Source organism: Bos indicus, chromosome 19 (assembly GCF_029378745.1).
Source record: "Bos indicus isolate NIAB-ARS_2022 breed Sahiwal x Tharparkar chromosome 19, NIAB-ARS_B.indTharparkar_mat_pri_1.0, whole genome shotgun sequence".
Lineage (NCBI taxonomy): Eukaryota > Metazoa > Chordata > Mammalia > Artiodactyla > Bovidae > Bos > Bos indicus.
The window spans coordinates 12557273-12573351 of record NC_091778.1 but is presented as its reverse complement, the minus strand read 5'-3'; the positions used below and the strand labels follow the sequence as shown (position 1 = coordinate 12573351).

Below are 16079 nucleotides of genomic sequence, written 5' to 3'. Positions count from 1 at the left end.
TGAACTTTATTAATACTAAAAGCATTATGTTCCATGAAAGCCTCCATTAACAGGATGAAAAAACAAGTCACAGGCTGGGAGAATATATTTGCAAACACACATCAGATGAAGGTCTTGCATATGAAATACCCAAAGGACCTTTTGCTACCACCACCACCCTCACAGGTCGCATGCACGCTCCCAGGAGGGGCCTGTCCCAGTCGGCTCAGCCCTACTGCCAGAGCATCCCCACCTGGCTGAAGCTGACAGCTGATGATGTGAAGGAGCAGATCTACAAACGAGCCAACATGAAGAGCCTAACTCCTCACAAATCTGTGTGATCTGAGAGACTCACATGGTGTTACACAAGTATGTTTTGTGAAGGCAATAAAATCTTGAGAACTCTTAAGTGCAAAGGACTTGCTCCTGATCTTCCTGAGGATCTCTATCATTTAATTAAGAAAGCTGCTGCTATTCGACAGAGAAGGCAATGGCAACCCACTCCAGTACTCTTGCCTGGAAAATCCCATGGACAGAGGAGCCTGGTAGGCTGCAGTCCATGGGGTGCCAAAGAGTTGGACATGACTGAGCAACTTCACTTTCACTTTTCACTTTCATACATTGGAGAAGGAAATGGCAACCCACTCCCGTGTTCTTGCCTGGAGAATCCCAGGGACGGCAGAGCCTGGTGGGCTGCCGTCTATGGGGTCGCACAGAGTCGGACACGACTGAAGCGACTTAGCAGCAGCAGCAGCAGCAGCTTCTATTTGAAAGCATCTTGAGAAGAACAGAAAGGATAAAGATGCTAAATTCCATCTGACTCTGATTGAGAGCCATATTCACATTATAATACCAAAGGAGTCCTCCTCACTAATTGGAAATATGAGTCAGCATAGCCTCTGCCCTGGTTGCATAAATTTGTCTATTGTACTCAAGCCATAAAACCATTGTTTAACAGGAAAAAAAAAATCCAAAGAACTCTTAAAACTCAACCATAAGAAAACAGCAGGCAAAATATCTGAAGAGATATCAATATCTCACCAAATGAAATATGTAAATGGAAAATAAGCATGTGAAATGATGGTTCAGTTCAGTTCAGTCGCTCAGTCGTGTCCAACTCTTTTCGACTCCATGAAGTGCAACACGCCAGGCCTCCCTGTCCATCACCAACTCCCAGAGTCCACCCAAACCCATGTCCATCGAGTTGGTGATGCCATCCAACCATCTCATCCTCTGTCGTCACCTCCTCCTCTTGCCCTCAATCTTTCCCAGCATCAGGGTCTTTTCAAATGAGTCAGCTCTTCTCATCAGGTGGCCAAAGTATTGGAGTTTCAGCTTTAACATCAGTCCCTCCAATGAACACCCAGGACTGGTCTCCTGTAGGATGGACTGGTTGGATCTCCTTGCAGTCCAAGGGACTCTCAAGAGTCTTCTCCAACACCACAGTTCAAAAGCATCAATTATTCGGCACTCAGTCTTCTTTATAGTTCAAAGAAGACTAGATGGACCTTTGTTGTCAAAGTAATATCTCTGCTCTTTAATATGCTTTCTAGGTTGGTCATAACTTTCCTTCCAAGGAGCAAGCGTCTTTTAATTTCATGGCTGCAATCACCATCTGTGGTGATTTTGGAGCCCAGAAAAATAGTCAGCCACTGTGTCCAGTTTCCCCATCTATTTGCCATGAAGTGAGGGGACCAGATGCCATGATCTTAGTTTTCTGAATGTTGAGCTTCAAGCCAATTTTTTCACTCTCCTCTTTCACTTTCATCAAAAGGCTCTTTAGTTCTTCCTCACTTTCTGCCATAAGGGTGGTGTCATCTGCATATCTGAGGTTATTGTTATTTCTCCTTGGCAATCCCAGTTTGTGCTTCTTCCAGCCCAGTGTTTCTCATGATATACTCTGCATGTAAGTTAAATAAGCAGGGTGACAATATACAGCCTTGACATACTCCTTTCCCTATTGGGAACCAGTCTGTTGTTCCATGTCCAGTTCTAACTGTTGCTTCCTGACCTGCATACAGGTTTCTCAAGAGGCAGATCAGGTGGTCTGGTATTCCGATCTCTTTCAGAATTTTCCACAGTTTATTGTGATGCACACAGTAAAAGGCTTTGGCATAGTCAATAAAGCAGAAGTAGATGTTTTTCTGGAACTCTCTTGCTTTTTTGATGATCCAGCAGATGTTGGCAATTTGATCACTGGTTCCCCTGCCTTTTCTAAAACCAGCTTGAACATCTGGAAGTTCACGGTTCACATATTGCTGAAGCCTGGCTTGGAGAATTTTAAGCATTACTTTACTAGTGTGCGAGATGAGTGCAATTGTGTGGTAGTTTGCACATTCTTTGGCATTGCCTTTCTTTGGGATTGGAATGAAAACTGATGAGGAAACATAAATTCAAACAACAATGACATACTACTACCTATCTATTAGAACGGCTAACATTCAAAACACCAATTGTTGGCAAGGATGTGGAACAACAGGAACTCTTACTAACTTTTGGTGGGAATGTAAAATGGTATAATCACTTTGGAAGATAGTTTAGCAGTTTCTTGCAAGCTAAACACAGTCTTACCATACAATCCAGCAATTGTGTTCCTAGGTATTTATCCAAATGAGAAGAAAGTATGTCCATACAAAAACATGTACACAAATGTTTACAGCAGCTTTATTCATAATTTCCCAAACTTAGAAACCACCAATATGTCCTTCAGTAAGTAAACAGATAAACAAACCGTGGTGCATACATACAATGAATTTAGTTCAGAAATAGAAAGGAATGAGCTGCCAAGTCACAGAGACATTAAATGTATACTGTTAAGTGGAAGAAGCCAGTCTAAAAAGACGACATGCCATGTGATTACACCTATATGACATTCTGGAAAGGCAACACTATGGAGTCAGAAATAAAAATCAGCAGTTACTAGAGGCTCAGCAGAGGACATGAGGTGCATTGAAAGGAAAAATAAGTGCAGCACAGAAGATTTTTAAGGCAATGAAAGTATCCTGTATGATACTTTAATGGTACATACATGACTTTATGTTTTCATCAAAAGTCATAGACTTGTACAACATAAAAAGTGCACCCTAACATAAACCATGGACTTTCGTTAAAAGCAATGTAACAATATTGGTTCAACTGTAATTAATGCACTAATATTGCAAGATGTTAATAATAAGAGTATCTATAGCATCTGTGGCTGGGGGTGGTGTATATGAGAATTCTTTCCGTTTTGCTCAATTTAACATAGAACAACCACTTTAAAAAGTAAAGTCAAGCTGCATTCCCTTCAACTGGACAGCAAGTCCGTCACTGAAGGGTGATCTGGGAAGTCATCTTCATTTGCAGAGGCATTGTCTTCGAGGGCCCCCTAGAGCTAGTAAGAAAGCTATAAATGCCTATTTGCATAAACTGTGTTGTGAAGGACATTCAAGTAACTTAGATGTTCCCTCTGGATATGGGAATAGGAACATCAGAGTAAGAAAGAAACTTTTTTTTTTTTTTTACTGATTATTCATTTCTGCAGGTTATTTTTTTATCATGCATTTTTTATGTCTTAAAAAAAAAGTATTATCAAAAGTAAAATGAAAAATAAGTTTGCAACCTTCCACTCCTCACACCTGCTTTAATGTCCCAGGAGTAATCCACTATTAATAGTTTTGATGTATACCCTTTCAGATATTTATCCTTTCCTCTGTAGGTTTTTCTAGCCCAACAATGTATCTATGTCTACATATGAAATTATGGAATAAACTACTTAAAAATTACTTAGATACACCAAAAATAAAAGTCAACTAATATAAATAAATAAGAACAAAGACAGAAATGAAAAACATTCTCATCTGCAAAAAAACAAAACAAAGAACCCAAAACAAACATTCTTCTGAAAACAGTGTTCAGGCATCAAGCCTCTATCCGGAAGATGTACAAAAGAACACACTCATAAAATTTGGAATGCGATTTCATAAGGTTCACAGTATCCTGTAGCCCACTCATGATTTCTCTACACCCAGGTTTAAAACCTCTAAGTTAAGGAGAATGAAATATGAATTTATCTTTTTATTTTCCAAATTTTAAAATTTATAGTTGACAAAATATTTACAACCTAAAATTACTGACTTCTTTTAGCTTTAAACAAAGTAATTAATTGCATATTAATTAATCCATATTTCCTTCAAACTAATAACGCTACTTTTTCATCTATAATTTATGTCATCACTTAGATTATCAAACAGATCCAATAAAATTTTAAAACAATTGCTACTTTTTTTTTTTTACTCTGGATTAATTATTCACTATTAAGTCATTTCAGAGAAGGCAATGGCACCCCACTCCAGTACTCTTGCCTGGAAAATCCCATGGACGGAGGAGCCTGGTAGGCTGCAGTCCGTGGGGTCTCTAAGAGTAGGGCATGACTGAGCAACTTCACTTTCACTTTTCACTTTCCTGCACTGGAGAAGGAAATGGCAACCCACTCCAGTGTTCTTACCTGGAGAATCCCAGGGACAGGGGAGCCTGGTGGGCTGCCGTCTATGGGATCGCACAGAATCGGACACGACTGAAGTGACTTAGCAGTATTAAGTCATTTCTAATTCACTAAATAAATTTTACAGGTAGAAAAAAAATCTTACCTGCAAAATGGGAAAAGTAGCAGTGGTGATGCCCATTTTGTGTAAATTTAAGAGCATTTCACTTCCACTCCATACTTTACAGGATGATTCATAATTCCTTTCCACAAGATGTTCAGAGCTTGCTTCTAACCAACTGGAATAAAATAAAACAATTTCATCAACCAATATCATCTTTATGTGCACCACTATTTCAACAGAACAAACAGAAATGTGATACATTGATCTGTATTCCTTGATGCTCTTAGCACATAAATGTAGATTAATTAAGACATATGTTAAATAGCATGTATGCTTCATATTACAAAGTAATCATACAGCTAAAAAGCAAACTTTTGTTCAGAAAAGAGACAGATGCATGTGATCCCCAATTTGTGTTTTGTGAATTTACACTGCTTAACTGGTGTGTCTCTCCAACTGACAAATTTGGTCTGCACATAAAAAGAAACACAAGAAAGCTAATAAAGAAATTACAGCATTAAATATTAACATTAAAATGGAATTACTAGAAAACAACTAATATATTGACTTACAAACACACGAGAGGCATTTGTACATTCAGTGAGTATTTAAATGTATTAATGCCAGACACTACACTGGGTAGTGGAAATACAGCAGTAAATAAAATAGGTAAAGTCCTTATTCTTATGGAAATGAGATTTTACTAAAGGGAAGTAGAAATAAACTTAGAAACAAATCCATGAACATGAAAACATTAGGTAGTGATAGTGATATTATGAAAATAAATTGGATTAATGTCATCTAATTGCTACTTTCATTTGGAGTGTCAAGGAAGCTCTCCTAGAGGTGACAGTTATTCTAACAACTGAATGCAGAAAGCACTCAGTCATGTGAGAATCAAGGGGAAAAAATAAATGAGTATTCCAAGCAGAAGGAATGTCTGGGGGTGATTAACAAATTTTGCTTATTTAAAAACCTCAAAGTCAACGTAATTACAACACAACAGGCAGAGAGAATAATAGTATGAGCAATGTTAGTGTGATAAGTAGGAATCAGATGATATCGGGCCAGGATAAGAAGTCTGAATTCTATTCAGAGTATAATGGGAAGATTTTAAATGGAGGATTTCAAATAAGAGAGATAATCTACTTTAAGCATTTAAAAGATGATTCCAGTTTAAAGGCAGAACGCATTATAGGAGAAAGGCAAAAATGAAAGGAGAGACCTATTAGGAGCCTGCCCTTGTGGCTCAGCTGGTACAGAATCCGCCTGTAATGCGGGAGACCAGGGTTTGATCCCTGGGTCAGGAAGAACCCCTGGAGCAGGGAAAGGCTACCCACGCCAGTATTCTGGCCTGGAGAATTCCATGGACTGTATAGTCCATGGGGTCGCAAAGAGTCGGACATGACTGAACGATTTGCACTTCACTTCAACCGTGTTCTAGGGGGTTCCTAGTGGCACTAGTAGTCAAGAACCCGCTGCAAATGCAGGAGACATAAGAGACACAGCTTTGATCCCTGGGTCAGGAAGACACCCTGGAGAAGGAAATGACTACCCACGCCAGTATCCTTGCCTGCAGAATCCCATGGACACAGGGGCCTGTCAGGTTAAGGTCCGTAGAGCTGCAAAAAGTAGGACACAAATGAAGTGACTCAGCACACGCATGCAGAGTGTTCTAGTTGAGAGAAGACTCTGGGATGACAGATATGAGATTGAAGGATTTGGGATATACTGTGTAGGTGGCATTTTTAAAACTTACTGGCGAATTGGATGAGGTGAGATAGTAATCAAGGATAATACTTAGATTTTTGATTTGAGGAACTGGTTGGTGGTACCTGCTTAGATAAGGAAGACAGAGCAGGTGGGGTAAGTAGGGAAAGAAAGGAGTATTTTGGAAAGTTGAAATTTTATATCCAAACAGAGATACAAAGCATAGTTGAGTAGATAAAAACAGCATTCCAGGGAGAGACTGGGACAAATACAGATTCAGGCCTCGTCCGCACTGCTTTTGAGTTATGTAATTTAAGGAAAATGAAGAACTAGAAAAGAAATGAGCATCCAAGACCAAGCCCTAACACACTTAAATATTTAAACATCAAACAAATTAAGAACTATCAAAAGAAACTGAGAAAGAACGGACTGTGAGGAGGAAGAAAACCAGGAGGTGTCACAGAAGCTGTCTAAGGAAAACACATTCCTGTGTGCTTGTTCTCACTACTTCACTTCTGATACCTCTGGTCTCACATGCATGTCAGTTTTTTCCCCCACACAAGCAATTCTCTGAGACATCAGACGGGTGTCCTATAATTCAATTCAATTTAGACACTAACTGAATTTGCAGAGACCCCACAGATTCAGTACTCAGTCTCATTAGACAGTCCCTCCTCCCTCCCCCAGCCTCAGATGCCAGTTGCAAAAGTCCAGGTTGTCATCTATGCTTCTGACCAAATACCTGTAAGTCAGTGGTTCCCACAACCCCCTCCTCAGGTTGGGCATTTACTAGAACAGCTCAGAAATCAGGGAAACACATTTACCAGTTTATTATATAATAAAGGATATAGATAAAAAGTCAGATGCAAGTGATAAATAGGGTGAAGTCAGCAAGGTTGCCGGGCACAGAAACTTCTGTCCTTTTGTGCAATACACCACACTCCAAGCATATAGATGTGTTCACCAATGTAGAATCTCTCTGAAGCTTTTTTTTTTTTTGGTATTTTTATGAAGACTTCATTACAAAGGCATGATGGAACATTAATTCATTATCCAGCCCCTCTCCTCTTTCCAGGGGGAGGTGGAGCTCAAAGTCCCAACCTTCTAAATATGGCTTGGTTTTTCTAGTGACTGGATCCATTCAGGAGCCCTTCAACCATCACCTCATTAGAATAAAAGACAGTCCTATCACCCAGGAAATCCCAGGGGATTTAGGAGTTCTGTCAGGAACTGGGGTCAAAAATGAAACAACAAAGCAGAAGATGCTCTTAGTGCTCTTATCAATTAGGAAACTACAAAGGTTTTAGGAACTCTGTGCCAGAAACGGGCGACAGAGACCTATACATATTATTCCACAGAAGACAAAGACACTGTTCATAAAGGTGGTATTCAACAGCAACCAACACTGCTGAGAGGCTAAGTAAGATAACAGAAATAACCTTTGCATTGGGCCATCTGTGGACCTCTGGTGATCTTGATAAGAACAATCTCAGTAGAATTATGCATACAGAAACACTACAGGGATGGGTGAGGAAAGAATGGGAAATGAGAAAATAGAATCAGCAACTACGGATAACTCTTTCAACATCTATGCTGTGAAACAGAAATGACAAACTTCTACACAGTAAAAACACCTCAAGGAAAGACTTAATCAATAGGAAAGTTTGGGCTAGGCTATCTCTATGTTTAACTGGCAAGGAACAATCCATTTCCCAAGTAGTCTGGTCCAAGTTTACTGATTATAAAATACTTGGCATAATAGAACATGTTTCCAATACAAAGGCAGCCAAATGACACTGAAAGACAAATGCTCTTACTTAATGAGGCTACAGCACACAGCTCGTAGGGGTTCATGATCTTTCTTCCTTATATTATAGTTAATCATACTATCTAGTTCATCCCGAGCAAACCGAAGCTGAACTTCCGTTACACTGTAACTTGCTGATTCCCGAGCACAGTCCTCAATGTTATGAGCTTCATCTAAAATGACAACCTGTTCTTTCAGATTGATGTCCATCTATAAGATAAAAGAGTTTTCTTGTAAAACATTCAGCAAAATGGATTTAACAGCAATAGGCAGGTCACTTCATTCAAAAATTTACACCACAGGCCAATATCACAAGTCCAACTACAGAAGTAACTGATTCTCAGTCTTAAAACTTGTAAAGCACTTAGACCAACCAAATATCTATAGAGTTATCCATTTTTCACCCTCAAAATACTTGTAAACCTATCAACCAAAATAATACGTGTTAAGTGACCCAGGATCAAGGTATAGCTGGTTACACAAAGGATTGTTAAGGATCTTCAACATAACTTAAAAAGCAGAAGTTTTAAAAAACCTGATTTAAAAAAATTTTTTTAATTAAAAAAAATTTTTTTTAAATAACAGCACAAGATTCAAAAGGCTCTCAAAATACTAATATATTATGTATCTGTTTCATTTCAGTCTTTTCTGCAATCCTTTAGAGAACTACTCTTCCCCAACACCCATGTGATGTCGGTAGGACTGTTAATCTGTTAAACAAGGTACCACTCTCATAATGTGGGTAGATTCAGAATCCAGGCCTGTCAATTAAATAAAGTATGCCATTCCTGTGTAGTCACACTAGTTCAAGAATGAGTATGAGATTCAATCTAGGCCATCCAGAGTAATTATAGGTGACTATCTTTTTTTTCCAGGTTACCTAGCTGGAAAAAAGCTAGCAAACTATAGTTATCACTGTTTCCATTGGGAAGAACTTGCCTGATTATAAAGCCACCACAATAGTCAAGTATTTTTTTCATAAGTCCTACCAAAGCTGGGTTTGTGTCAATGGCAACTGAAAGAGTTCTAATACAAACTGTCACAAAGCAATTGCCACTGAGTTATTCTGAGGAACAATAATATACAGAGGGCTGGAGATGGCTGAGGGAAAAAAAATGAAGGAGTAGGAAATATACTGGGGTTTAAAAGATGAGTAGAATTTGGATTTGGACAGACAGAGAGTAGGGCAATTCAATACATAGAGGTGTAATCAAAAGCAGAGATACAGGAAAGAACAAGGTATCCTCAGGGGATTGTGAGGTAATTTTTCAAGTGCTCAAGTTGGAAGTCTGTAGCAGAAAAGGCTGAAAAGGCAGATTCAGGTTAGACCATTGATCATCTTGAGAAAGCTTGAGAAATATGGACTTTATCCATATGAGATTTTTAAGCAGAGGAAAGATGTTATAAAAGTAATATTAGAAAGACTGATTTGGCATTGATATATACAGTTGGTCAAAGGAAAGAGACCTAGTTGAAAGGCAACCAAACAAAAGGATGTATAGTTGGAGGAGCTGAAGGCAAGGAGGCAGAAGGGGCTGAGAAGTCCTTGTGATAGGCTGTGTGCATGCTCAACCATAGGGGTATTAAATATAATGCCATTCATTTTGAACTTCCAGAAATAGAAAGCTAATGAGAGTTGTACAGTCAGTTCTAAAAAGAGGAGCAATAATATACCATTATTCATTCTTTGTCTTATGCTGTAACAACTGGATGTCTCTAAGAACCAGGTAAATAAACATAAATGTTGTATCCAAAGTTCACTTATTCAAAGCTCACAAAAAATAATTTGCATAGTATGCATATTCTCCCAACGTAAGTTCTTCAAAACATAGATTTAGATAAATATTTTATAATAATTCTTTATAGCTATCATAAAGTGATACCTATAAATGAGTCTCAAATGGAGATAATTTTGCAGCCGAGGGGATATTTGGCAATGTCTGGAAACATTTTTGACTGTGACAACTGTGAGTATACTATTGGTATCTAATGTACAAAACCAGAGACGCTAATAAACATCCTATAATGCACAGGACAGCCCACCACAACGAAGTATGTAGCCCAAAACGTCATTGCTGTCAAGGTTGAAAAATTCTTTTATAATTCCACTTCAGTACTAGGTCCTTAAAAGTACTTATTACTTTGATAATTAAAATGACAATGTCTAAAATTCATTTTTTAATATCCCCTAGAATACACTTTGAACATTCTGTTTATACATTTTTCATAAATTAGGTATAAAGTAAAAGGCATTAAAACATCTAAAAGTTTTTACATTCATCACATATCCCAATAAATAGGAAAAAAATTATTTTAATTTTTACATATCTACTCACAGTTTCCCTTATCTGTGCATCTAGAAGATAGTTGTAGGGACAAAATATTATGTCAGCATTTTGCATTAGTTCTCGTGCTGTGTAATATGGACATGCCTTTAGTTTTCTCCCCAAGCTGACAAGTTCTTCTATATCCCAGGCCTTGTGCATCCCTTGGAAAGTCTGTAATGTGTGTTGATCACTCATTTTATGAACACCATGATAAAAATAGCAGGATTTTCCCTGAAAACAAATATATACGGTTGAAACACTAGAACAGAAGAACTAAAACAAGTTTATCTCAGAATTTTTAAAACATCATTTAAGCCACAATATAAAGATTTAACAGAGGAGACAGAGTACACCAGGTCTATAATATAACCGTTTTAAAGAACTACATTAGCTAACTCAGATAGAGCTCCAGATCAGTACAGCTCTAGACACTCCAGATTAACTTGAGAAACATTTTTATTAAATTATCTTTAATTGAAGGATAACTGCTTTACAATATTGTGTTGGTTTCTGCCATACATCAACATGTATCAGCCATAGGTATACATATGCCCCCTCCCTCCTGAACCTCCCTCCCACCTCCCACACTTTCCCACCCCTCAAGATTGTTACAGAGCCCCAGTTTGAATTCCCTAAGTCACACAGCGAATTCCCATTGGCTTTCTATTTTACATATGGTAGTGTATATGGAGAAACATATTTTTTTAAGTATATTTGTTGTGACTTTGTTCTGATTAAAGTTATATTAGGCAAAAATATTTCTGGAAGGATACATAAGAGCAATAGTATCACTGCTGCTGCCGCTGCTGAGTCACTTCAGTCGTGTCCGACTCTGTGAGACCCCATAGACGGCAGCCCACCAGGCTCCCCCGTCCCTGGGATTCTCCAGGCAAGAACACTGGAGTGGGTTGCCATTTCCTTCTCCAATGCATGAAAGTGAAGAATGAAAGTGAAGTCGCTCAGTCGTGTCCGACTCCTAGCAACCCCATGGACTGCAGCCCATCAGGCCCTCCATCCACGGGATTTTCCAGGCAAGAGTACTGGATAGTTGCTCTCAAAGATGAGAGCCAAATGACTTGGGATAGGACTGAGAGAGATTTTTCTCTATAGACATTTCTGTATCTTTTCAGTTTGAGCCATGAGACAGTACTACTTAATCAAATACAAATATTAATAAAAACAAAGGAAGGAAAAAAGAATGGCAAGTGGGAAAGAAGGAAGAAGAAATGTCCCAGGGGACAAAAGTATTCATCATATAAAATTGGAAAACACAAGTGTACCAAAAATCTATAAATTACCTAAAGTCCCACTATATCAAAAATGTACTATTAATATTTTGATGTATCTCATTTCAGATTTCTTCTCTATATATCAATATATCTCTGTAATGTGACCCAATATTAAAATAAGAACAAATCAAATTTTCCCCAGGTGCATGCACTGAGGATTACTAACAATCCAGTCACTAAGTGTTTTTTACAAAACTGGTACTGCCTTTTTTCTCATAGCCTATTTTACTGAAAATCTTATCAAATATATCTTTTCATATCACTAAGTTTTTTTTCATTGTTGCTAACATATATTGGATTAATGTGCCACATCTGATGAATCAGTTTATCACTGGATACTTAGACTGGTTTCAATTTTTGCTTTATAAATAATGCTGCAACAAGCACTTTTATGCCCATTTCTAAATATTTTCTTATCATACATTTTTAGAAATGGCATTATGAGATCAGAGAGTATATTTTTCAGTTTCTTGAAAACCGTATTGTCAAATTATCCTCCAGAAAATGTTTATGAACATTTTATATTACCCTTTTTCCACACCTTTATCAACATTATCTTTTTTTATTTTTGCCTATTTTAAAGGCAAAAATAGAATCTTCTTTCAGGTAATATCTACTAATGTCCTTTGCCATTCTATTATTGAAGTAAAGAAATTTTATTAACATATATACACTAACCAAAAATAAGATGTTTGATAAAACACAGTCCTAGCAAAGGCATCATATCCTATTAAAAGGTTTATAAAATTAGAAGTATAAACTTCTACTTCTATTAGAAATACACAGGAAATTTAACTACCAAATAAAATTTCACCATTAATGTGATTATATATATAGTGCACTGTTTAATAGCTCCCACCAAATTGGAAATAAACTAAATATCTACCAACAGAGGATATGTTAAATAAATTCTGGCAAATTCATATAAATGGTATGTGCTATGCTTAGTTGCTCAGTTGTGTCCAACTTTGCAACTCCATAGACGGTAGGCCACTAGGCTCCTCTGTCCATGGGGATTCTCCAAGCAAGAATACTGGAGTGGGTTGCCATGTTCTCCTTCAGGGGATCTTCCCAACCCAAGGATTGAACCCAAGTATGGTCCTTAAAAAATGAGGTTGATTTGTCTTTGTGCTGATTTTTAAGCTTTAAAAATAGTCTATACACATACATTATACAAAACATATATTATAAGTGTTTTAGAAGAATATACATAAAACTTTACAGTAGGTCCCTTAAAGAGATGGAAAGAACTGGAAAGAGAAATCTTCTCCTTTGATTTAATATCTTTCCATAATTTTGAGTCTCTAACCATGTATGTTAGTTTTCTTTTTCAATTGTCATTTGGTACTAGGTGGTGAAATAATGGGCCATTTTAATATTCATTAATTTTATATATCAATAAAAAAATTAATGTGATTTTGAAATCTAATATTTATCTTTCCCAGTTTGTTATTCTTAACCACTGGGGAGATGTATGTGTGTGTATGTGTATTTTTATCTACAAACCATCAAAAACGAAAATCTGTTTTTAAAATATTCATACATTATTACATATACAAAAATATCTAGACACTGCTAGAAATGGAGTAACTCATAAAAAGGTCATAACCTACAAAAGATGTCTGCAAATTCAAGGACAAGAAATGGTCAGCTGAGGACTGCTAATTCAGCCATACTACTTATTGTTCCTCCAAGGTATTAAAAATCAGAATTAGAAAGGGCTCACCTAACCATGTTCACTTGCTTCAATTTTGTATTATTTTCACTTACTTTATCTAATCTCTATTATTCTCTTTAATCCTTCATGCCATGTCAACTTCCCTATACCATATGCCACCATTTGTTTTTGTTTCTAATGCAGTGAAAACTGTAATGGTTAAGAGAAAACTTGCTTTCTTTCTTGCTGATTAGTTGTCTGTCACTGGGCAAACTTCAGGGCCCATCTTTCTCATGTGACTAGGCATCAAGAGTAGCTGAACTAGAAACCTTTGAAGAGTTCTCCGACCACTGACTGCCATTTCTGAAGTTCTTTCTAGCTCTAAAATTCTATGATTTTGGGTCTAGAGACCCAAATATGGAAATATGTCAAGTATCTTTCATACTGACTTTGATATCAGATTGAGCTTAATAATGACATTCACCATTTCTTCATTCCAAGTACCTTTCATACTATTCTGAAAGTTTTTATTTGTACTGATAACAAAGTGATCACTAAGTTGCCTTCAAGTCTATGGTTATGGACTGTTAAATCTCATCTTAACAAAAAACAGATATTCTTCTATACCTAAAATAATTTTTTAGAATGATTTCTAGGGCTAGTTAAGATGATTTTTTTCTTAATTGAAACAAAATTTTACTTTTAGCAGATATGTGCATTGCTTTTCCAGTATAGGAATATAAGAGAAACAGTGAACAAAAACACATGTGCCTTTGGATCAAGCCAAAAAATCAGAAAGTTTACACTTTAAGGGCACTTAGAATGACACTGCTGTGCAGGCTGATAGCAAAACCAGAAAAGCTCATCCATTTTAGCAGTGTAATATAACCCAGAGGGGAGTCTGTCAATTGAAGTGTTATCACACTCTAAACTCTTTTTCACTTAAACTGTCAGTTATCAATTTATCATTTCTCTTTGGTAATTCAGCCATAGTAAACACAGACACCTTTAGTGACTTTGTAATTGGCCCTCATTACAATACCAAATTACCCTTATGGCTTGGGAACAAGAAAAAGAATGCTCATGTATGCCTTATGAGCTAGCCATTCTGAGGCAGAATTAGGTCAAGACAAATGCAGATAGCTTCAATTATTTATATTGTTAATATTCAAAAATAAAATATTTGTTTACTTTAAAACAGAACCTGAAGGCCAGTGAAAGTTCTGAATATTCAAGTCTATTTGATTTTTATTTTTACAAGATTCAAACTTAGGAGAGTAAAGATCAATCAAAAGACATAACCAGCACTGCAGGATTCTAAAAGATTACATAAAATATTTGCTTTCAATGCATAATCACATGATAAGTTTCTCAATAGCAAGTAGCAAAAAATAATGACTATGCCAGCAAATCTTTCTGCACAGACTAAAAACAAATTTCAAGCATTTGAGGAATTTAGTAGATCAGTTAGCCACATATGGAAAGAAGTCTACTTAAGTATAAAATTTATGGGTTTTTATCATGAAGAGCCTTTTCTCTATTTTATTATTTTTTTAACATTCAGCTTTTTAATATTTTTATCTCTCTTTGAAGAGAACTTTTTAAATATACAGTGAAAAGATTGCACAATTCCTCAGTTACAAAGAATATATATGGAAACAAATATGATCATACAATTTTAACAATGGTTTTGATTCAGTTATTCTGTATTCTCTTCTTGATTCTAAAAAAGTCATTTAAGTTTTTCCATTGAAGCCCTTTAGTACTTATATTTCATATTATCTATTGGGTTTGTGTATCTATTGAGGCTTCTTTTGAATAATTCCAATAAAGGTTGAATAAATTTCATATAATAATAGGAAGCATTGAAAAAGAAAAGCATAATAAAAAATAATCTATTCACATTATACATTAGGGGATGATATACAGTTAAATGAAACTAGAGTCTAAGAGGCTATGGTTCTTAGACTTTTGTGTAGAACCAACTATGTTGGTTCAACAAAATACAGAAAGACACAACTTTCAAAATATATTAAAATATCATTGGTCATTTCATATACTATCAATTTATGGTTCAACTATAATTTCTGGGTATAATTCCAGACTTGTAACTTCAATTTTGGAGTAAACTAGTTATCTAACTGGTACACAGACAACTAAACTAATACTGGCAAAATATTATCAAAAAATCATTACTTTAGTGAGATTTATTTATTTCCACCTAGCCAAAATTCATATTATTCTAAATTTCCCCAGAAAATTTCAAATCCATAAATAACATATCTTTAGTTAATAATTTACTGTAATTTTAAAAAGAAGTTTATACTAATCAGAATGATGAGACAGTGAAATCATTACATTTCTCAATTCAAAACATTTTAAAATTTGCCCAGAGAGATCGTATGCAAATTACCTTATTCTGAAATTTTTTAATATATAAAATATATCAATTAGATCTAGTTAGGCTAAATCACTTAAATGTTTTTTTCTCATTTGACCTCTATGTTTGACTATCTTTGAAAGAAGAAATTAAGACATGGAAATTAATTTTCAAGGAATTAAATAAATATCCCCATGTTTTAGCACAAAAACTAATAATTTTAAACTTGAATAAAAGATTTCCTTATGGTAAAATTATTTTTTAAAAAATATCAACACTAGCAATCAATCTGACTTAAGTTATCACTGTAAATGTACATATAAAATGAACACATTAAAAATGGA

The 16079-nt window shown here is 36.0% G+C and overlaps 1 protein-coding gene across 2 annotated transcripts in view; it reads right to left on the bottom strand.

The window, feature by feature from the left end:
• Positions 1–16079, bottom strand: part of BRIP1 (BRCA1 interacting DNA helicase 1) — a 184219-nt gene that overhangs the window by 114125 nt on the left and 54015 nt on the right. For both annotated transcript variants that reach the window (XM_070772601.1, XM_019982541.2), the window contains exons 8-10: positions 10419–10640; positions 8093–8292; positions 4608–4740 (exon numbers count right to left, since the gene is read on the bottom strand). In XM_070772601.1, the coding sequence (XP_070628702.1) occupies positions 4608–4740; positions 8093–8292; positions 10419–10640 (555 nt within the window). The remainder of the gene's footprint in view (positions 1–4607; positions 4741–8092; positions 8293–10418; positions 10641–16079) is intronic.